This window comes from Heterocephalus glaber, unplaced genomic scaffold, assembly GCF_053883595.1.
Source record: "Heterocephalus glaber isolate CG9 unplaced genomic scaffold, H.glaber_assembly_v1.0 deba00001497, whole genome shotgun sequence".
NCBI lineage: Eukaryota > Metazoa > Chordata > Mammalia > Rodentia > Bathyergidae > Heterocephalus > Heterocephalus glaber.
Window position 1 is genome coordinate 6,340,218 of NW_028258320.1, and position 21,874 is coordinate 6,362,091.

A 21,874-nucleotide genomic window follows, 5' to 3' on the forward strand; every position below is an offset into this window, starting at 1 on the left:
AATGATTATAGAAAGGTGGGAAGAGCCAATCATGGTGGATGGTGGCACATACCTATAATCCCAGCACTCTGAGAGGTTGAGGCAGGAGGATTGCAAGTTTAAGCCTGGCCTGGGCAACCTAGTGATTTAGTGAGACCCTGTCTCAAAATTTAAAAAAAGAAAATGGGCTGGAGATGTAGCTCATTGTGAAATGGACCTAAGTTCAATCCCCAGTACTGAAAAGACAAAAGGAAAAAAAGAAAGAAAGAAAGGAGAAAAAAGAAAGTTGGGAAAAGATAGAGAATTTCATGTGGTCAAGTGGGCTAAATTGAATGAATTTGTAAAGGTTCCCCAAGGTAGTGATGGCCTGGAAAGGTTCACTGATGGGCCTGGTTAGCTCAAGTGGCAGAGCACTTGCCTCACAGGCCTAAGGGTCCTGGGTTTGATCCCCAGCACTGCAAAACAACAGATGTGAAGCTAGAATTTGGTTTTCTCTTTTAAAAGGGCAAGGTTTTCTTGGAGCATTGGTTTGCTTTTTTTTTTTTCTTTATTTTTATTACTATTGTAATTTTTTTTTTTTTTTTTTTTGGTACCAGGGATCGAACTTGGGACCTTGTGCTTTCGAGGCAGGTGGCGGCACCACTGAGCTAAATCCCCAGCCCAAAATCTCATCATTTTTTTTTTTTTGGTACCGCGGATCAAACTTGGGTCTTTGCTTTTGTGCAGCAGGTGGCGAAACCACTGAGCTAAATCCCCGGCCCTACTATTGTAATTGTACACACTTTGAGGTAGAGTGTGATGTTTTGATACATGCCTTATCTTTATTTCACTTGCTTCTCTGTTCTTTGGTCCTTCTGCTCTTGATAAGAGATTGTGAAGTCTTTTCCGGGATCTCCCTGGAGGGAGAGCTCTGTGTTTTATCAAAGTAATTTCCTGTGCTTTATGTTTAATTCATTCAGGATTTTTATTACTGTACAAAAAAATGAGAGGCTGGAGGTGCGGCTCAGTGCTGAGCACTTGCCTAGCCTGTGCCATACCCTGGGTTCCATCTCTAGTACAGAGAAAGACAGAGAGAGAGAAAGAGAGAGAAGACTGTTTCATTATAATCTGTGATCATCCTTAATCAAGGGTTCTAAACATTTTGACAAAATTGAATTCTAAATAGTCTTTTTTTTAAACCTCAAACTTTGAGGTTTTCCAGATGGAATCCTGGAATATGTCAAAATCTAATTTATTTTCTCTCCTTGTAAAAACAAAGGTTTTAATCTAATACACCCTTTTATTTTGGTCCTGGGAACCAAACCCAGGGCCTTGCACATGCTAAGCACACATCACATATGCCCTACCACTGAGCTACTCCCAACTCTAATTAGGCTTACTTGATATGTTAAATAATATGGGAAACATTGTCAAATACTAAGTGATGTTAAACCTTCTTTCTGTTATTTATATAGGTATATTTATTAATGTAAGTATTCTAGAAGTTGTATGAAATTCGTACCCATCTGGTGCATTGTGGTATAATGTTATCAGTCATAGTTCTAGTTATCTTAAAATATGATATGTGGCTGGGTGTGGGGGTGCCTTCCTGTAATCCCAGCTACTTGAGAGGCTGAGACAGGAGGATTGCAGCAAGTTTGAGGCCAGCCTGGGCTACACAGTGAGTTCAAGGCTGCCTGAACTACATAGCAAGACACTGTCTTAGAAAAACAAAACAAAAATATCATCAGTACTGCAAAAAAAAAAAAAAAATACAGGCTGGAGACTTAGCTCAGTGGCATCGTGCCTGCCTGGCAAGCACAAAGTCCTGAGTTTGACCCTTAGTTCCACACACACAAAAAAAGTAAGTGGCAGAAATTTTGAAATTTCCTTGAAACAACATTGTAGTGCCCTCTTATCAGATTCTTCACCATAGCCATTTCAAGTCTTTTGTCACCCACAGGTGGCTATTCTTTTACTATGATGCCTCTCTTTAAGGGATTCAAGGGATGAATCTGACAGCTACAAGTTTCTCATAACTTTAGGATCAAAACATGGGGCTTGATTGAAGGAAACTTTCCTAGCAATGTAGTAAAGTTCACCCTTTCTAAACAGAATTGAAACACTTCCTTTTTCTACCTAAATGGTCCTTTAAAAATTCAGGGTAATTTTTTTTTTTTAATTGGGACTTGAACCTTGGAGTGCTCTAATATTGAGCTACAGCCCAAACCCTTTTTATTTAGTTATTTTTAAAAGTTTTTTTTTTTTTGAGACCAGGTCTCCTTATGTAGTTCAGGCTGGCCTTAAACTCACTATATAGCCCAGGTTGCCCGCCAATGCACAGTGATCCTCCTGCCTCAGCCTCCTGAGTGCTGGATTACAAATGTGCAAGACCATGCCCAGCTAATTTTTAAAATTTTGAGACAGAGCCTTGCTAAAATTGCCCAGGCTGGTCTTGATCTTGTGATCTTGCTGACTCTGCCTCCTGTGCAGCTGCAATCACTGGCATATACTGCCATACCCAGCTCCAGAATTCAGAATTTTTAGTGAAAATTCTTATTTTCATGGCAGTGTACTTATTTGTATAAATTCAATAAGAACCTATTTCTTACAAGATATAGTTGGAAACACTGAGTATAGTACCAAGGCTTTGAGATGAAGGACATGTTTTGAAATGTGCATAGAATCAGATATGACCAAATAGTTTTAAGGAACTAAGGTTGACTATACAGAATCAAGACAAAACCTTGGGGTGGGGAGGAGAAACCACCTGGTAGCTTACATACATGGTTCCTGTACAGAGACAGAGTTCTGTTACAGGGACCAAACACCCAACATAAACAACTTAGGGGAGAGGTTTGTTTTGGCCCATGGTTTTAGAGAGTTCAGTCCATGGTTAGCGTCTCCAAGGCAGAAACATCATGGCAGAAGAGCATAGTGGAGGAAAGCTGCCCTACACATGGCATAGAAATAAAACACATGGAAATAGAGAGCTTCCAAGAGGAAAGGCCCGGAGACCAGATATAATCCCTGAAGTCATGCCCCCCCATCACCCACCCACCCAGACACACCCAGAAGTGTGCTTTACTAGTCTCCTAGATGTCTCTCATCCCAAGTCCACTCCTTGCCAACTTGACACCGAAACACATCTCCTTAAACCATACATAATCTCCAAATAGAGACAATAACAATGTCATAATTCCACCTAATATGATGTGTGTATCCTTCATGAGATCAAAAACACACTAATTCCTTCCTCAAAATCTCAATAGTTCCAGCATTGGTCAAAAGTCCAAGTCCAAAGTCTCCTCTGAGACTAAAGGCAAACTCTTAGCTATGAGCCCCTGTAAAACTCAGAAAGCAAGTTTCACACTCCCAAGATAAAATGGTACAGGGCAAGCATTGCCATTCCAAAAGGGAGAAATAGCAGGATAGAAAAAAAAAATCATAATCAGGGCAAACATTAAGTCCCACAGCTCCATGTCAGCACCCAGGCCACATGGTGGTGAGATGTCATCTCCAAAGCCCATGGGCAGCCCCAACCCTATGGCCTTGCAGATTGCAGCCCACATGGTTCCTCTCTTGGGATGGCTTTGTTCATTGCTTGTGGCTTTCCTCAGCAGATATTTCACATTCCTGACATCTCTGACTCTCTGGGATCTCCACTGGATCTTTGGCTTCACTCCCACAGCTTTATACACTGCTTTTTCAAGGGCTCCTGGCAGGACCTCCAAGACACATTGCTTGACCTCTCAGGCCTTCCTTTGAAATGTCTGCATATCTGCAAAACCAGCATCACAGCAGGCCTTGGATGATGGTCTGCTACCAATGCAAGCAGTAGCCTGACCCCCTTGGACCACAGTTGCAGCAGCCTCTGAGTCCCTGGATGGCAGAGCACAGTGAAATGAATTCCAGATAACCAACTCCCTTGGAGGCCTTCTTTCTTGAGTAAGGGGTTCAGGAGTTATTTTCTCAAATGAATGGTTTATACTTTTGTACTCTTGAGCCTACAATGGGTGGGGTCTTGCTGATTTTGGGGGTGTCCTGAAGATACCTTTCTTCTTGTTCCAGTGCAAAATAGTTGGTTTCCTTTTTATAGCATGGACCTTTTTCAGTACCCACACTTGCCTTAGTCCCAACTTTATAAATGCTCTTCTAGCCAAAATGAAATTTTTTTAAGTCTTTCTACTCTGCTTTTTCTCCTGATTCTCACTATAAAGCAATAAGCATTATCCATGCTACAGACTGAATGTTGGGCTACTTTGAAATTTCTTCCTCCAGATTAGGAAGGAAGAAATTAGGCCACCACCTTTTTAATTTTATTTTTCTTTCCTGCAGTACTGGGGATCAAATCCAGGGCATTGTGCATGCTGAGCAAATGCTTTACCACTGAGCTACATCACATATCAGTCCACCAACTTTATACATAGCCTGTTGTAAAGTCTCAGGATATGGACAGAATATAAACAAATTTATTGTCAGGATATAACACAAATGGCCTCTAATCCAATTCCCAGTGGAGTCCTGTTCCCATCTGAAACCTCAGGAGCACATTCTTTCCTTTTTCTGAATTCTTATCAGCATTCTGGTCTTCTCAGGTCCACTTGGAATTTCCTGTCACACTCAGTTTATAGCATTCCAGGGCTTCTTCAGCCCATGTCTCCAAACTTTACTCAACTCTTCCTGCAAACCAGTTCCAAAGGCTTCTGAGCCATATGGTCAGGTGTAGTGGCAGCAATGACCCTACTTCCGGCACCAGCACAGCTGCCTCACAGATAAGTAAGAAATGTCACTTCCTGCCAGGGCCAGGAACCTCAATATATTTTGGGAATCTCAGGAAGAATTCACCTAAATCATCATGTGTGGTGGTGCACTCCTGTAATCCCAGAATTCAGGAGGCAGAGGCAGTAGGATTGCTGAGAGTTTGAGGCCAGCCTGGGATACATAGTGAGTTCAAGTCCAGCCTGAACTATGTACAAAGACACTATCTAAAAAAAAAAAAAAAAAAGAAAAAATTCACCTAAATCTATAGGTAGTGCAGGAGCAGTGAGATGACAAGTTCTAGGCTTAGCTTAGATTCAAAATTAATCTTTCTTTCTTCCTTTATTTCTCTTTCTTTCTTTCTTTCTTTCTTTCTTTCTTTCTTTCTTTCTTTCTTTCTTTCTGTGTGCTGGATCTGCTTGGTATGCAAGTGCTCTGTCATTGAGTTACATCCTCAACTCCTCTTTATTTTTTCTTTTTATGTTTTTTGGGTTTTTTTTTTTTCCAAAAAGGAACTGTACTTAAGTTAATCTGTCAACAGTAGCTTTTCTTTTTTTGTTGTTTGTTTTGTTTTGTTTTTTGCTTTTTGAGAGAGTGTTTCTTTATATAGTTCAGGCTGGCCTTGAACTCACTATGTAGTCAAGGCTGGCCTCACACTTGCTATAATCCTCTGGTCTCGGCCTCTGGAGTGCTGGGATTATAGGCATGTACCACCATGCCCCGCTACTTTTTGTTTTTGAAACAGAGTTTTCTGATCGAATTCTTTTTTTTCTTTTTGTACTGGGGGTCGAACTCGGCACCTTGCACTTTCAAGGCAGGGGCTGGAACCACTGAGCTAAATCCCCGGCCCCTGATCGAATTCTTAATAAGGAATCTTAGACTAGACTTTCAAAAGCCTTTGAAGCTGAGAATGGTGACACATGTCTGTAATCCCAGCTACTTGGGAGAGTGAAGCAGGAGGATCACAAGTTTAAAGCCAGCCTGGGTAATTTAGTGAGACTGTCAAAAACAAACAAATAAAAAAACAAATCTGGGAGTGTAGTACCAACCAAAAAGAAAACAGTTTCAATAGAATACTACAATGTACCCATTATCCGATTCTAATCTTGTTTTTTGAAGTTTTATCTACCTGTAAATTGGACTGGATCCTGAATTCTTTCTCAGAATGACTAAGAAGAGGAGCTATGCTTTCCTCAAACCCCTGCAAGTTGAGGCTGGATGATTTAATGTGAACTTCAGAGAAATCACAACAGCCCATGTTGTTTTGTTTTGGAGATAGGGTCCTACTATGTGATACAGATTGGCCTGGAACATTCTATGGAGCACAGGCTAGGCTGGATGGATCCTCCTGCTTGAGCCTCCTGAGTGCTGGGATTCTAGGTGTGCACCACTGAGGATAGCGATTCTTAATTTTCTTTTCAGTGCTGGAGATCAAATCCAGGGCCTGCCACATGCAAGGCAAGTGCTCTACTTCTGAGCTATACCCCAGTCCTCAATTCTGGATATTTTGTATGTAGAACCACGAGGATTTGCTTGTGTGGGGCAGGAAAGGGGGAAAGGAATCCAGAATAACTTCCAAGATTTGGGAGAAAGACGCAATTGCCACCTGGAGAAATGGGAAACCTGGGGACAGGGCAAGCCTGAGGGAGATCAGGCCATTTCCCCACTGTATGACTCTTGGTCTGAGGCCTAACTACTCAGGCTCAGTTTCCACACTCAGATGATGGCTATAATAGCTGCTTCCCTGCAGAGTGGCGACGAGGACTTGTGAGACACGAACTCGGTAAGGCACACACATGTCCTGTCTGCATCCTACAGCAGCCCTGGGTTGAGCACTTGGCCCCTGAGCCTCCTCTGGAAGCCACCAGAAGGAGACTGTTGGTCAACCAAGCCTCTCCAGCTCCCTCCTGCTTCCCCTCATGGAGGGGATGGAGGGTTGGGCCTTCCTGACCTCAGAAGTTTCTATCTCCAAGGCCTTTGGTGGTAATTGGAGTGACGCCAATGTTAATGGCAGTGCTGGTGGATGATGATAAAGAGTCACCTTCCCTAGGCTCCGAAGTTTGAATGATGCCACGCAAATACCATTCTTTCACCGAGTCCAGGAAGACAGGAATTAAACCCACGTGCTGTGTAGGAAAACAGATGCACCCTGAGACCACAATGTTAAAAGAAATCAGACACACAACTAAAGAATAGGCAATTTAAAGACTAAAGTAAAAGACAGATAATAGGAAACAGGGAGTTGGATGTTTTGCAAATGGGAAGGGGACCAAGTTATTGAGTGAGGAAGAGGGATGAAAAGGGAAAGGTAAGTAACAAAGAACTGAGATATATGCACGGGTACCAACTCCCCATGATGAATGTGATCATTATGTCCTGCAAACAGGTACTAATAATTAAAAATACGTTACCTGAAGTAGGAGAATGAAGTGTTAGGAAACAATAAAACCTAGACTTAGGGGGCCAGGGATTTAGCTCAGTGGCGCCATACCTGCTTTGCAAGCGCAAGGTCCTGAGTTCGATCCCTGGTACTGGGGGAAAAAAACCCAAAACCAGGCTTAGGTCCAAGTCACTGTACCTGGCTACCTGCTGGGACTTTCACCTGGGAGGAGTAGGTAAAGAAGGGGATCCTGGTTGGTGATCCCTTCCTGTCCAGGAGTGGGAATGCCCCAGCTGTGTCAGCTGTGCCCAACTCGGTGAAGGATGGTGCCCCCACTGCCCTGTCCCAGAGAGGACAGCTGCAGGCTTGGTGTCGGGGTGTGTGTGTGTCTGGCTGCAGCCCGACTGTACTTGAGATCTGGACACGTGGAGTCATACATTGTCCTGTCCAGCTCTCCCTCTCTCGTCCCCTAGTGATGAGGTCGAAGATGAGGGGCATGGAGCCCTGAGTCAACATGCTTCAAGTCACACATTTGAAGGGACAGTCTGGGTTGTAGCTCTGAGGTCTAAGCTGGGCGGGGAATTCCGCATCTGTTCCCTTCTCACACAGGGCCTGGAACACAGCTGTCCCCATTGTTCCCCACCCAGGCAGGCCACGCTGGGTGGGGCTGCCCTGTGTTGGATCTAGCAGCTAGGCTGTCTCCACTGCAGGCAAATCCAGCCAGAGACAGTCTGAGTAGCCCTTCTGAAGGGTGAAAGCTGCTCCTGATCAGTGAGGGCGTAGGAGGGCAGGGAGTACAGGTCTGGATCAAGGGCCTCTGAAGAAAAGGTGAAATTTCCTGTCGGGTTGACGGGTGCCAGGGGTGGAGGTGTGCTTGGGGAGGGGGGGTTAGCAGGAGGGGTTAAACTGTGGGGAGGTAGGAGCAGGGGTTTGGGTCTAGAGCCAGTGTTGCCTTCACAGGCACCTGGCCACCATGCCCGCCCCTCTACTCCCGCTGCTACTGCGCACGCTACTGTCCCGCCTGCTGCTGCCCGCTGCCCGCCTGGCCCGCCAGCACCTCCTGCCCCTGCTGCGCCGCCTAGCCCAACGCCTGGGCTCGCAGGACGTGAGGGATGCCGTGCTGGGCTGCCTGCTGCTCATCCTCAGCCAGCGACACTCGCCAGACACCGGGGAGGCCTCCAGAGTGGACCCTGAGGAGTGGAGGGAGAGGCGAGGCCCCCGGAAGTGAGGCAGTGCTCCTGGTAGCTGTGGTGGCAAAGTGCTTCCTTCTAGAGTGGGCTGTTCCTGGCACTGCACTGCCACAGCCTGGCATGACACTGGGTGCGAGGGGGGCCCTTCCAGAAGGGTGCCCTATATCCCCACCTCGGGCCTCAGGCTACAGGGACCTGGCCTCCAGCAGACAGGGACAGCACGGCCCAGTGATGGACAATACCTCGTGTGGGGACAAGTGACCTTCAGCTTAGAGGGACATCTGAATCCAGACTGTCATCTTCCAGATTCGAGACTGGCCTTAAAATAATAAGACTTTGGTTATCCCCGGAGGCCGACCTGCTCGCAAAGGCAAGCATGCAGCAAGGACACAAAGACAGCTCAATAAATATCTGCGAATTATTGGGGTGCCTTTGAAAGTCTTGTCACCCACACTTTTGCCTGGCCAGACAGTCTGACCTAGCAGGAGGGGGTGCGCCCAGCCACAAGGTGCCATTTTTTGTTTTTTTGCGGGGTTGTTTTTGTTTTTTGAGACAGGGTCTCACAATATAGCCCAGGCTGGCCTTGAATATGGAATTTGCAATCCTCCTGCCTCAGCCTCCTAGGTGCTGGGATTAGAGGCATGTGCTACCACACCCAGACACTTGTTTCCAGCTCGGCCATCAAGACCTGGAAGCTGTCTGTCCTGCCTGCCTGACTCCATTGGGAACCTTGTTGCCGGGTGACCACTAATGGCTTGGGTCTGTCTGGGAGGGAAGCAGATGGCTCGTGGGGGATGGAAATGTCCTGGACCAAGTTTGGGGACATCTCAGTACAGGGTGGGGAGGTCATTTCTATTTGCTAAGGGACCCTGGGGACAAGCGTGGTGGTGGTGGGGTGCTACATCTGAAAATCGGCTCCATCATCCATTTCCCTCCCCAAAGGGCGCCCCGGTGGGGCTGTCCCACAGGCGCTGACACATCTGCATCCCGGCCTCGGGACGGTTTGTGGTTCCCAGCAACCATCCTCGGGTTCGGGGTCGGGCTGGGGCTCCAGGCTGGGAGGAAACAGCGAGGGACGCAGGCCCCTTTCTGGGCCCCCCTTACCCCACCCGACCCGCTCCCTCTCGAGTCCTGCAAGGGCAGGGCGCGTGCCCCTCTCCAGGTTCTGGGCCCCTAAACCCGGGCCCTGGGGCGCCGCCACCTTCCCGGCCACGCTGGCCACGCCCCCTGGGGCTGTGGCGGCCTCCCCTCCTCCTCTGCCTCCTCCTCTGCCTCCTCCTCTCCTTCCTCCTCCTCCTCCTCCCCGCCCCGCTTTCCTCTCGCTGGTGCAGAGGCGCCCGCGTTCCCGCCGTCGCAGCCCCCACTCCCCGGGCAGCGCGAGGCCCGGTTTCCCCTCACGGTGGCTACGGCCGCAGCTCGGAGGTGAGGAGGCGGGGTTGGGGGGGATCTTCCGTCCACAACCCGGACGCCAGCGCGAGCCCGCCGCAGGTGGGAGGGCACAGAGGGGGGGAGGGGAGGGGCCACGAGGTTCCCACGCGGCCCCGCGGGCGCTCGCGGGCAGGGATCGTTGCTGGGGTTAGGCACTGCGTCACCTGAAGAGGTCGCGCCTGTGGTCTCTTCAATAGAGGAAAGTAGTCAGGGAGTCTGAAGGTGACCTTAGATGACTGCCCTTCCTCCCAGCACCTACACTTGGCCCCAAGGTCAGAGACCTGCCCAAAGCAGAGGCCTGAGAAATTAGACTGGAAGACGGGGCCCAGGCCTGGAGAGCAAGGAGAGAATGCTTGAACCCTGACCTAGTACCCACCTTGTGTGCACAACTGTTACTATTTAAAACTTCCGATATGAAGTGTATTATGGATTCTTTACATTAACACCCCCACACACTAGAGACTGAATCCAGGAGCATATACCACTGAGTTGCGTCCCTAGCCCTTTCTAATCTTTTTTTTTTGGTACCGGGGATCGAACTCAGGACCTTGCACTTTTGAGGCAGGTGCTGGAACCACTGAGCTAAATCCCCAGCCCTTTCTAATTTTTGATAAATTATTCAGACTCAGCTGGGCATGGTGGTGCATGTCTATAATCCTAGCATCGTGGGAGGCTGAGGCAGAAGGATTACACATTTGAGCCCAGCCTGGACAATTTAGTAGTTTAGTGAGACTCACTCTCAAAATAAAATTTTAAAAAATTAAAAATCACTGGAGATGTAGCTCAGTGTGAAGGTCCTGGATTCAATCCCCAGTACCACAAAAAATAAAATAAAAATTACTCAGGCTGGCCCCAAGCTTGCAATTCTCCTGCTTCAGCTTCTAGAGTAGCTAGATGGCATGCACCATCCTTCCCCACTCAATTTAAGGTATTTATTTATTTATTTATTTATTTATTTATTTATTTATTTTTAAGACAGAGTTTTACCAGGTAGTTCACTGTATATCACTGTATATCCCAGGCCGTCCTCAAACTTGCGATCCTCCTGCCTCAGCCTCTAGAGTAGCTGGGATTATAGGCCTGTACCAACATGCTCCACTTCTGATTTTTTTAATCATTGCATTGAGGTTGAGCATGTAGCTCAGTGGCAGAGCACATCATTCCTAGCATATAGACAACCTGGGTTTGAGCCCCAACACCATAAAACAAAACAACAAAACACATCGAATTAAAACTTATCTTGATTACTGAGGTTTTTTGGCATCTGGTTTTTCAGGCCAGTCCCAGCCTGGCTGTCCCTCATCCTAGCCCTGCCACATGGACACGTGGTACAATCACAAATCCAACTAAGAACAGGAGACATCCCAGCCGCAACCCCCATGAGGCAGACCTGGGCCGGGCACCAGAATGTCAAGCACAGCCCTGGGTGCATTGGGGCTCCCTCCCAGGATGTCCAGCAGGGGGCCCTGACACCCAGCACCCAGTTCTTCCTGGGAGGCCGCCCAGGGCTGTGGGTGCTGGCTGGGGCCTGGCGGGTGTGTGCCAGACAGGCTCCACTCCAACAACAAGCTTGGCTCTTGCCATCCACTGAGCGGCAGGGAACCAGCCTCCCAGGTCGGCCCGACCCTGTGGCTCCCTTCCACTACCAGCCCCCTAAGCACACAACATGGGCCAAAGGCCACCAGCCTGGTGTGCACAGCAGATCTCTGTGACCACCAGCCTGCCACCCCTACGGGGTCAGAGCCAGGAAGGAAGATGGGAGAGGGGCAGGAGGCCAAGACAGAGGCGGGCAAGGGCTTGGAGAGGAAGAGCCAGAGGCCAGACAAACAGAAGGGTGGGAATCAGCGCTGGGGACAGCCAGGAGGCTACTCACAAACCAAGCGGCAGCGCCTAGAAAAATACCACCTACGCCAGTCTTCCTGCCCTGTTTTCTTAGCACCCCGCGGAGCTGTGTATCATCCCCAGGAAGTTGGAAAGTGAGGACACCTCTCCGGGAGTAGCCTGGGCAGAGCCCACTGTGGGGGCCCAGGCCTCCTAGGGACAGGGTGTGGCTTCACACCTCCTCCCTAGGCCGTTTCTACTGCTAATTGTTAATTAGTGGCTGCGGCTTCTCCAGGGGCCAAGGTCCTTTGGTACCTGGAGCTGGGGGCAGGGGTTGCATAGGATTTTCTCCCCTGAGGACCCCTGCAGATTTTGAGTCACCCTTTTGCACTAAGAGCTGCTGTAGGAGGAACCCCCTCCCCAGTTTACAGCCTAACAAAAAGGATTTTTTTATGTGGTGCTGCGGAATTGAACCCCAGGCCTTCTCCCCAGCTACATCCCCAGCAGCTCCCCCCTCCCCCCTTATTTTTTGTCTTGTTACAGGGTCTCACTAAGTTCCTCAGTTGCCCAGACTGAACCCTGGCCTCCCTATACTCCTGCTCAGCCTCCGAGTACTGGATTACAGGCCTGCACCACCATGCCCGGCTCACAGGAAGGAATGCTGCTCCTCCGTTGGAGGTAGGCGGTGGACCCCTCCTCAGCAGCCAACTTCCCTGCCCCAGGCCGCAAGGCTCTGCACAGTGACCATCTGCAGGCACCGGGGACAAAGGGACTATGCAGGATGTGGGCTCATCCTGGCCTTGTCTCTGCCCACCCCCAGCTGTGCCTGGGTTTTCCCAAGTGCTGGGGTAGGAAGCTGAACCAAGAGGGGCCTTCAGGGCTGTGTTTCTGCCCCTTACAACACACACACACACACACACACACACACACACACACACACACACACACACACACACACACACACGAGGGCCCTAGGTGGCCTGGAGGTGGGTTGTGGGTTGCCGGGTGTCTTGGAGGTCCGGCGGTCTGTCTGGGTCTGGGGAGCACCGCCCACCACGCAGGGCTCCAAGCAGCTAAGTCGGGGGACTCCACGCGGGATATGGGGAGGCAGGAGCCTCCTGGAAGGGAAAAGGGGGCTCTGAAAAGAAGGAATAATGAAAAGGGGCGCTGGGGAGAGGAGAGGTGGGGTGCTCGGACAGTGCTGGATAACTGGATGCTGGGGGGCGGGCTGATGGCGAGGGTGTGTCTGGTGGGGGACGGGGTGTCCCATGGGGGTTGTGTGCCCCCGCTGGTTGGCGGAGCCGGGCCGGGGCGGGGCCGGGGCGGGGCCGGCGCATGTCGCCCGGACGGGGGCGGCGCAGCGGGGCGCAGGGCGGGTTGAAGGGCTCGGCAGGCGCGGGAAGCGCGGAAGGCCAGGTCCGCGGAGGAGTCGCAGAGCAGGTGCTGCGCGACCAGGAGGGGCAGAGGGGCGGAGGGGCGGAGGGGCGACCCGTGGGGACCGGGTAGCGGCGGGGACCGGGCGGGGGCCCCCATTCCCTGAGGCGCGAGAGGGAGAGCTGGCGGGCGGGGGCGCGAGCACGTGGCGCGCGTGTCTCGGGCGCGGGGTCCCCGGCCAAAACCCGCTGTCTTCCAGCCGGTGTCCCTGTGCCGAGCCCAGGGCGCTGCAGAGGGTACTGGATCGCGAGCGCGGGTTGGACGCCGGGGTCGGGGCGCCAGCCACATTCGGCCTGGGCTGCTCACCGCGCGCGCCCGGTCCCCAACCTGGGTCCTTCCCGGGCAGCGGCGTGGGTTCCGCCCGCAACCCGAACTCCCGACCCGGCCACCCCCGGACCCGCGCTCCTGACCCTCTGGGACACCACCCGCTTTCCTCATTTATTTTTGTTTTTGTGAAACTGGGAGTGGAACTGGGGCGCTGTACCACTGAGCTACAGCCTCAGCCCTTTTAATTTACTTTTAAATTATTACCATTACCACTGTTATTTGTAGTACTGGGGATTGAACCTGGCGCCTTCTGACTGATCTACATCTCTAGCCCTTTTTATTTATTTTTGTTAGTGTTAGTCTTTGCAGTATTGAACCTAGGGCCTTCACACTGAATTGCATCCCCAGCCCTTTTTTATTTTTTATTTTTTAACAGGGTCTCACTAAGTTGCCCAGGCCGGGCCCAAACTTTCTACCCTCCTGCCTCAGCCTCCAGAGTAGCTGGTATTTCAGGCATGTGTCACCAGGCCTGGTTACTTACTTTTTCTCTTTAGCTGGAGCACAGTCCTCCACCGAAGTCCAGTCTATGAGGCCAAGTGGCAAGCACACTTTACCTCCACCCTTCCCCAGAGCTACCCGAGAACCAGCTATGTGGAGTCTGAATCCTGTTATCCTACTCAGTAGCTCTGTGACCTTAGGGGAGTGACTCAACCTCTCTGAGCCTCCACTGCCCTGGTCTGTTCTGTGGGAATACCTGGGGTGTAGGAGGAAAGAGGGGCTCTGCAGGTAGTGATTGGCCAGTGCAGGTCACAGGCAGGGAGGACCTGATGTGACACAGAGGTTTCTGTAAATGTTGGGGTCCAGGGGAGGTGTCCAGGAGCCTGGGGCAGTGGGAGGGCTGGGTTTGGTGGCTGCCTCGACCTGTGGAGACAGGCCAGGGCAGGCTACAGGACACCAGATGCTCTGGCTGGTATCAGATCCCAGTGCTGGGCAAAGATGGGCAGGAGCAGGATGCCAGTGATGCCGGGCTGTGGGCCAGGCCACGGGCCCTCTGGAGATCCCTGGTGCCCAGGGCAGGGTGGGGACACAGAGCAGAGGGAACAGGGCTGGGGCTTCCAGGAGTCAGGGGAAGAGCTGCAGACGAAGCCTGGATGGTGGGAGAGAGGGGCTTTGCGTCCGCCCTTCCCAATCTCCTGGCTAGCTGGAGGCTGCGTGCCCTGTCAGCTGTCAGGACTCTCACTGTGGGGTGGGCACAGGGCGAAGACTGTGCTGTAGCCCGAGTCACCCAGGGCAGAGCTGTCTTGTCCTTGTCCCTCTAGAAAACATCAGTAGTGTTCACTGCTGTGTCACAGGGCCTAGAATGGTGCCTGGCTGGCAGGTGAGGTCCTTAGCAAGCATTCCACGGCAGCAGGATTGGAAGGCATCCTCTGCTTCCATCCTACCCGTGTCTACAGCCCACTGTGGGCCGAGGAGGCCTGGGGGACTAGGGATGACGTCATTGGCTGGGGTACAGAGGCCTGCTGAGGGGCTGGGTGACTGGTGTTGGTGGTGTTGGTGGTGGGGGTGTGTGTGTGTGTGTGTGTCTCCCTGCCCGAGGTGCTGTACCTGAGCACTGACCACCGGGCCCCAGCCCAGACCCCCAGCCGCCTTATCACCCGCCTTTATCTGCCCAGCACTGTGTTCCCAGGCTTTGTGCAAGGCCTCTCAGGATGGGGTCCTATGAGGCCCAAGGGATGGACCCCTGATAGGCCTCGTGCCACCTTTCTCATTCTGGACCCTCACCCAGGACCCCACGGACAAGCCCCTGTTGAACCTGTGCCAGGACCACCCTCAGGGACTGCTGGGAACCCCTCCGCTCCCAGCTTTCTGCCTCCGGGTCCAGGTGGTCGGTGAGCATGGGGTGCTGCACGCGGGTGGTGGGGAGGGGAGGAGGGTGCCAGAGCGAAGCTGTTCAATCTGGGGATGCTGGGGTGCCTCCCTCCGCCAGTGCGGAGTAGAGGGGGACACTGAGGCAGGCTTGGGGAAGCTTTTGGCCTTTATGGCTCCGGCCTGTTCTCTGCCCCTCCAGTCTCCCTGCAAGGCCACTCAGAAAGGGGAAGAGGATAAGGGTGCTGAGACCGAGACAGAGGAACTGGGGCGGGGGATGGGATGACCCAGGGCCAAGACTGGGGGTCAGAGGAGGGGCCTGGCTGAGCTGTGGGAAGGGCTGTGTCCCCACGTCCATTGTGAAATATTTTTCTGGAAAACTGGTCAGGAACTGGGAAGCGCTGGGGAGGGGAGGTGGGGGGATAAAGGGTCACAGTGACCCTGGTAGTAAGGCTGGGGTCCAGGCGCCTCTAAGCAGACAGACTCCCCAAGCCTATCCAAGGAGGCGCAAGGCTCAGGAAAGGTGGAGAGGTAGGTGCTTTCCTGCTTCGTGCCTTCTCTTCCACCTTCCCCACGCTCTGTCCTTGCTGCGTTCTCCCTGTGCTTCTGCCTGTGAGATCTCCTCCCCTGTCATTGCTGCCATCCCTGACCCTCTGTCTCTTCCCTGTCTTCACTGACTGTCTCCCTCCCTCCAATCGCTCCCTCCTCCTCTTCTGCCGCTCTCCACCCTTCTGTTTCCAGCTTCTAAACTGCTTGGCTGCTGGGTAAAAATAGCATGGCAGCGGCCAGGCTGAGAGCCAGGTAGAGGCTGAGCGGGCAGAGGCTGCAGGACTGGCAGGCTGGTGGGGGCCGGGCAGGGGTCCCATGGGGTGATGGCCAAGGGCAAGGCCTGGGGGTCCTGGGGTCTACCCTCTGCCCTGCCCCTCCTCCCCTGTCTGTCAGGGCTGCAAGAAGCAGGGCCTCACTGTGCCTCTGCCCCCAGTAAGCGCCACAGGGAGGGAGCTGTTGTCGGCCAGGCACAGCCCAGGACACTGGCACCATGACGACTGGTCACAAGCCGCAGGACAGGTACTGGGACAGAGGAGGGATGGGGATGGGCACCCAGGGCATGGATCTCCAAGGCTCTGGGTGCTGTGTCCTTTGGGACTCAGGGCTGCCTCTGGCCACCGGCCTTGTGGCCAAGTGGCTCTGAGGTCTGCATCAGAACAGGGAGCATGCATGCCTCTGCAAGGTGCTGGCTACTGTCCCCAGCATGCCCAGGAAGGGCAGGGTGCGTGGCACCAGTCCCTGTCTGCCTGTCAGTGTTGCTCTCCAGCCAGGACCCTCCCACCTTAGCTTCGGGGAGACACTTGGCAGCACCCCTCATTCCAGAGCACATCTGGCGGGACTTGCCCAGTCTCTCGGGGCTGCTGGGGGCCTCCGCCTCTCGTAACCCCAGATCACCTCAGCCCTTGCTGGACCTTCCTCCCCTTCCTGGCCTGGAAGTCCTCCCGCCAGACCTGCGGTTAGGACAGGGAATGTGTGTTTTGGAGGGAGAGGCTGAGCTGACTCAAGTTCTCCGACAGGACTCAGAAAGTTGGCAAAACCATGACACTTTCCAGTGTCAGGCCCTGAAGCCTCCACAGCCTCCCTACCCATGCCAGGTCCCTTCTTTGCCAAAGGCTATGAAACTCAGGCACATCTGACTGATCTACCACCGCCATGGTCCCCGGGGTGGAACCCAGGCCCTAATGCCTGTTTGGCAAGCACTCCACCAGGGAGCCCTGACTTCGGGGTCTGGAGTGTTTCATTTGATTGCTCTGGGACCATTCCCCTTTCTGCAGAATAGAAGCGAGAATATCCACTTAAGCCAGGCCTGGTGGTACATGCCTGTGATCCTAGCATTCTGGGAGGGTAAGGCAGGATTGCAAATTCAAGGCCCCTTGGGGAATTTAGTGATCTAACAAGACTCTGTCTCTGAAAAATAAAAGGCTTGGGATGTAGTTCAATGCAAAAGGCCTGGTTCAAGCCTGAGTACTGAAAAAAAATAAATCCACAGGCTGTTTGGAGGGGAGGGTATTTGAGCAATGTGGGCTCAGGCACCCCCTGCCTGCTCTGTTCCCACACCACCTGCTGCCCTACCTGGTCACCTCTCTGCCACCTAGTTGGACTGCTGTGGTTTTCCAGCTGGCCCTGACCTGCATGACCTTGCCTGGGAGTTGTGCCTGGGTTCAGGCCCTTGGTGTCTTTACTGCAGGAGGACCTATGAGGACTTTGGGGTCCGCCCACTCGGGCACTTACCCATCCCCGCCCCTTGTGAGGCCCTGCAGTCCACGGGCCCACACCCTGGCCGGGCCCACACCCTGGCCAGACCCACTCCTCACTGCCTTGGGGAGGGTGTGGCAGCCACATCTGGAGACTGGTGGGGGAGACTGAGTCACTGGGCTCACAAGCAAAGCCTACCTAGGGGACAGGGCCTGGTCAGAGTTGTGTGGCCCACATTTACACTGGACCTGGATGGCATCCAGTGCCCTAGACCTCCCAGCCTTCCCTAGGCACTGTGACCTACACAGGCAGTGCTGTCTGGACCAGGAGAAAGCAGGGAGGCCTTCTCACTTCCCAGACGCCCTGAGTCACCCCACTGGGCCCAGAGCTGTCTGGGGGCTTCTCAACCCCAGAGCCACTTCACGGAGCCCACTCGAAGATCCTGCCCAAACGTATTGTCACTCCAGCCTGCTCAGTGTCTGCTGTCCCTCACCACCCCCTGGCTCTCAGGGTTCCGGTGTCTCCTAAATGAGGGTGTCACGGCCTGCAGTGTCTCCAGAGACTAAGAACCGAGGTCCTGTGTTCCTGGCCCCTTTCCCTCCAGCTCATCCTGAGTCCTGGCCCAGGACCTGCACACACCCACCCCATGAGAGAATGGCATGGCTGCCCTTTGCCCTGGGCTGGCTGGGGAACCAAGGGCAGGGAGGAAGGTGGACAGTGGGTGAGTTGGCCTCTCTTTCCTCCCGTCCCAGATACAAGGCTGTCTGGCTTATCTTCTTCATGCTGGGCCTGGGGACGCTGCTCCCCTGGAATTTCTTCATGACCGCCTTTGAGGTGAGGCTGGGGACCAGCCAGGGGGATGGCAAGTACCCTGGGTGCCAGGAGAAGCCCGAGGCTCCAACGCTCCTGCCTCACCGCCACAGTATTTCATAACCCGCCTGGAAGGGCCCAAGAATGCCTCCTCAGTCACCGCCAAGCAGAGAGGGGACCCCCAGCCCTCAGCTGCCCCCACGGCAGCCTTGCCAGAGCGGAACACCCTCAGTGGCATCTTCAACAACGTCATGACCCTGTGCGCTATGCTGCCTCTGCTGCTCTTCACCTGCCTCAACTCCTTCCTGCACCAGAGGTGAGTGCGGCCACCCCACCTCCTGCGCCCTCCTGGGCCTGGCCTCCCAACCCTCAGCTCCCCTGGGACCTCTCCTCCACAGGATCCCCCAGTCCGTGCGGATCCTTGGCAGTCTGATGGCCATCCTGCTGCTGTTCCTGGTCACTGCCATAGTGGTGAAGGTGCAGATGGACGCGCTGCCCTTCTTTGTCCTCACCATGATCAAGATCATGTTTATCAACTGTACGCTGGGTTGGGCCAGGGAGATGGGGATGGGGGTGGGGGGCAGTGATGACCCAGAGGCCCAAGCGGCCTGAACCTGGGCCAGCAGGAGTCCTGGGGACCCTGGCCGACGCTCACCCCATCTGTCCTCAGCATTTGGCGCCATCCTACAAGGGAGTCTCTTTGGCCTTGCTGGCCTCCTGCCCGCCAGTTACACGGCCCCCATCATGAGCGGCCAGGGCCTGGCAGGCTTGTTCTCCTCTGTGGCCATGATCTGCGCCATCGCCAGTGAGTCTTGATCCCTCCTACCTGTCACCCAGGGTGGAATGTGGAGGGCAGGGGCTGGGCAGTCTCTGATCCCAGACACCGCCCCCCAGGTGGCTCGGAGCTGTCGGAAAGTGCCTTTGGCTACTTTATCACAGCTTGTGTGGTGATCCTGTTGGCCATTCTCTGCTACCTGGCCCTGCCCCGACTGGTGAGCGGAGGAGGGAGCTGGGGTTTAAGGATGGTGGGAGTGCCCAGGGTTCCCGACCCTCCTGGGGGAGGCTGGAATGCTGGCAGCCACCTTCCTGTCTCCTTTGCTTTAGGAGTTCTACCGCTACTACCAGCAACTCAAGCTTGAGAGCCCAGGGGAGCACGAGACCAAGCTGGACCTCATCAGTAAAGGTCTTGAGCCTGAGGAGGCCGGGTTGGGTGGCATGCTGGGCCGGGGCAGCAGGAGCAGAGGGGACACAGATGGGTATGCTGTCTTAGCTGCAGCCGTGACCCAGGGTAGGAGGAAGGGAACAGGGCCAGGGGCAGGGACAGCAGGAAGTAAGGGCTGGGAGGACAGATGGGACCAGGAACCCTGGATGAACCCTTAGACCAAAGGTACTGGGAAGTGATTTCAGTAATGTCCTGGGGCTCCTGGTGCCTCCTGGAGCCCCGAGGGATCGGGGCCTCAGGAGAGTTGTCAAGACAGGGCTGTGGCTGGGTTAAGGGGGACCTAACTGCCCCTGTTGCTCTGTCCTGCCCACAATGCAGATCCTTCCACAGCCTCTCACCCACCAGGGGAGGAGCCACAAGCAGGCAAGGAAGAACCTGTGGTCTCAGCACCCAGCTCCCAGCCCACTGGCAAAAGCCACTCCATCAGGGAAATCCTCAAAGACGTATGCAGCCAGGCATTCCCGCTGTCCCCATCTGCCTTCTCTCCCTGTGCTTGCCCTCCCTCTTCTGCCCACTCCCTTCTGAGCTGAGCCTGGGTGCTCCTCCAGTCCCGTGCGTGCGTGCGTGTGTGCGTGTGTGTGTGTGTGTGTGTGTGTGTGTGTGTGTGTTTCTTGGCTCCTGAATGACAGCCACTGTGGGGACAAAGAGCCCTGGGTGAGACCTCCCCTCCCTCCAGATCTCAGTCTTGGCCCTCTCCGTCTGCTTCATCTTCACCATCACCATCGGGCTGTTTCCCGCTGTAACCGCGGAGGTCAAGTCCAGCTTTGTGGGCAACAGAACCTGGGGTGAGGATGCTTGGGTTTCCAGCATGGGACAGAGAGCCCCGTACGGGACCCGTATAGGGTAGAGAGGAGCCCGGGTTCTCTTCGGCCCAGCTGCTCTTCCCAGGGCCAGAAGTGCCCTCTCCACTGTGCACTTGGAGATGCTGGTCCCAGGAGGTTCAGATGCCAGGCTGCTTCTCCCGTCTCTTTAGCCAAATACTTCAGCCCGGTGTCCTGTTTCTTGGTCTTCAATATCTTTGACTGGCTGGGCCGGAGCCTCACAGCTGTCTTCACGTGGGTGAGTGTGGGGGACACCAGGCCTCTGTGGGAGGAAGGGTCCAGCCTGAGGCACGGAAAGGGAGCCCGAGAAAGTGTGGAGGGGGACCCTCCTTTTTTTTTTTTTTTTTTTTTTTGCAGTACTGGGACTTGAACCCAAAGCCTTGCATATGATGCTAGGCAAACTCTTTACCACTGAGCTGCATTCCCAGCCCCCCGCCCCTTTTTAAAATTTTATGTTTTATGTTGAGATAGAATCTCGCTAAATTGCCTGGGATGGGCTCAAATACTTCCATCCTCCTGCCTCTGCCTCCTGAGTACCTGGGATGATAGGCATGCACCATCACATCTAGCAGCAGAGCATCTTAAAAGTTCAGACATAATTCATGTGTAGCCAGAGGGCCCTAATGGGACTGTGAGGCCTGCACCCTTGCTGAGGCCATGTCTGTGCCCATAGCCAGGGAAGGACAGCCGCTGGCTGCCGAGCCTGGTGGTGGCCCGGCTGGCGTTCGTGCCACTCCTGCTGCTGTGCAACGTCCAGCCACGCCACTACATGAGTGTGTTCTTTGAGCATGATGCCTGGTACATCCTTTTCATGGCCGCCTTCGCCTTCTCCAACGGCTACCTTGCCAGCCTCTGCATGTGCTTTGGGCCCAAGTGAGTGTGTGGGGCAGGGCCTGGACCACCCTGGGACCCTGGCAGAGCTGGAGGGTGAAAGGACCTGCCCTGGGCCAGGGGCATCCCTTGGAAGGCCCAGGCTTGCTGGGGGGGACCTGTGCCCCAAGGGAGAGGCAGGTCAGGCTCGGAGTGGGTGGTCAGCAGGATTGGGCGCTCTGGGCAGTCCTCAGGAAGTGTCATCCTCCTTTCCCCAGGAAAGTAAAGCCAGCTGAGGCAGAGACCGCGGGCGCCATCATGGCCTTCTTCCTGTCCCTGGGCTTGGCACTGGGAGCCATCTTCTCCTTCCTGTTCCGGGCCATTGTGTGACATTGGTAGGCTGAGGACCGCACGGCCTGCCTACCTCCTGCCCTTCATCTCCTCCTGCGGGGGACGCACGGCACGCCTGCAGGTCTCCTCTTCTGCCAACTCCTGCTTTCTTCTTCGCAGGGCTCGGCTGTCCAGGCCTGGGGAGGGGGTCCAAGTGGGCAGACATTGAGGATGTGCACCAAGAGTCCGAGGGGGCATGGGCTCTGACTGATGGCTCTGATGGGAGAGGCGTAGGCCCCGCAGGCACACGCCTGTGTTTTGTTTCAGTCCGTCCGCCCATGTCATGGGTGGCTGGGGGCCAGGACTAACCTTTGTATGGTCTGATCTCAGATTTCCCCTCCTTTCTCCCTTTCTGCCCTCACCTTGTCCCTAGCCATCACGCGCCCTGTACAGTTGCCATTTTACTGCCTTTTTTATACTCAACACAAGCCAGAAGCCTTCTGAGGCTGATTAAATAAATTTTTTTTTTCTC

At 53.7% G+C, this 21,874-nt stretch overlaps 2 protein-coding genes across 10 annotated transcripts; both read left to right on the forward strand.

Moving 5' to 3' along the window:
* Positions 1–7,778: 7,778 nt before the first annotated feature.
* Positions 7,779–8,461, forward strand: Mymx (myomixer, myoblast fusion factor). Its single transcript, XM_021259420.2, has 2 exons — positions 7,779–7,927; positions 8,060–8,461. Exon 2 carries the CDS (start codon positions 8,073–8,075, stop codon positions 8,325–8,327), a length of 255 nt encoding a protein of 84 aa, XP_021115079.1. The 5' UTR covers positions 7,779–7,927; positions 8,060–8,072; the 3' UTR covers positions 8,328–8,461.
* Positions 8,462–9,590: 1,129 nt separating this feature from the next.
* Slc29a1 (solute carrier family 29 member 1 (Augustine blood group)) lies at positions 9,591–21,874 on the forward strand. Of its 9 annotated transcripts, XM_087184628.1 has the most exons (16): positions 9,591–9,711; positions 12,082–12,216; positions 15,026–15,128; positions 16,088–16,173; positions 18,102–18,183; positions 18,273–18,475; positions 18,558–18,697; positions 18,830–18,964; positions 19,054–19,151; positions 19,264–19,342; positions 19,700–19,824; positions 20,058–20,166; positions 20,355–20,440; positions 20,876–21,075; positions 21,291–21,407; positions 21,523–21,874. In XM_087184628.1, exons 4-15 carry the CDS (start codon positions 16,145–16,147, stop codon positions 21,400–21,402), a joined length of 1,398 nt encoding a protein of 465 aa, XP_087040754.1. In that variant the 5' UTR covers positions 9,591–9,711; positions 12,082–12,216; positions 15,026–15,128; positions 16,088–16,144; the 3' UTR covers positions 21,403–21,407; positions 21,523–21,874. The 9 variants fall into 9 exon arrangements, with proteins under 9 accessions (XP_087040754.1, XP_004846518.1, XP_021115402.1 ...); XM_004846461.3 differs by having other exon boundaries at positions 16,048–16,173; positions 21,291–21,874; XM_021259743.2 differs by having other exon boundaries at positions 21,291–21,874.

Bases quoted from the DNA above. Each gene is read 5' to 3' on its own strand.
- Slc29a1 (XM_004846461.3), top strand. From the start codon at position 16,145: ATGACGACTGGTCACAAGCCGCAGGACAG. The intron at 19,343-19,699 runs GTCTTGAGCCTG...CCCACAATGCAG, and splicing joins GCTGGACCTCATCAGTAAAG to ATCCTTCCACAGCCTCTCAC. The intron at 20,441-20,875 runs GTGAGTGTGGGG...CTGTGCCCATAG, and splicing joins TCACAGCTGTCTTCACGTGG to CCAGGGAAGGACAGCCGCTG.
- Mymx (XM_021259420.2), top strand. From the start codon at position 8,073: ATGCCCGCCCCTCTACTCCCGCTGCTACTGCGCACGCTACTGTCCCGC.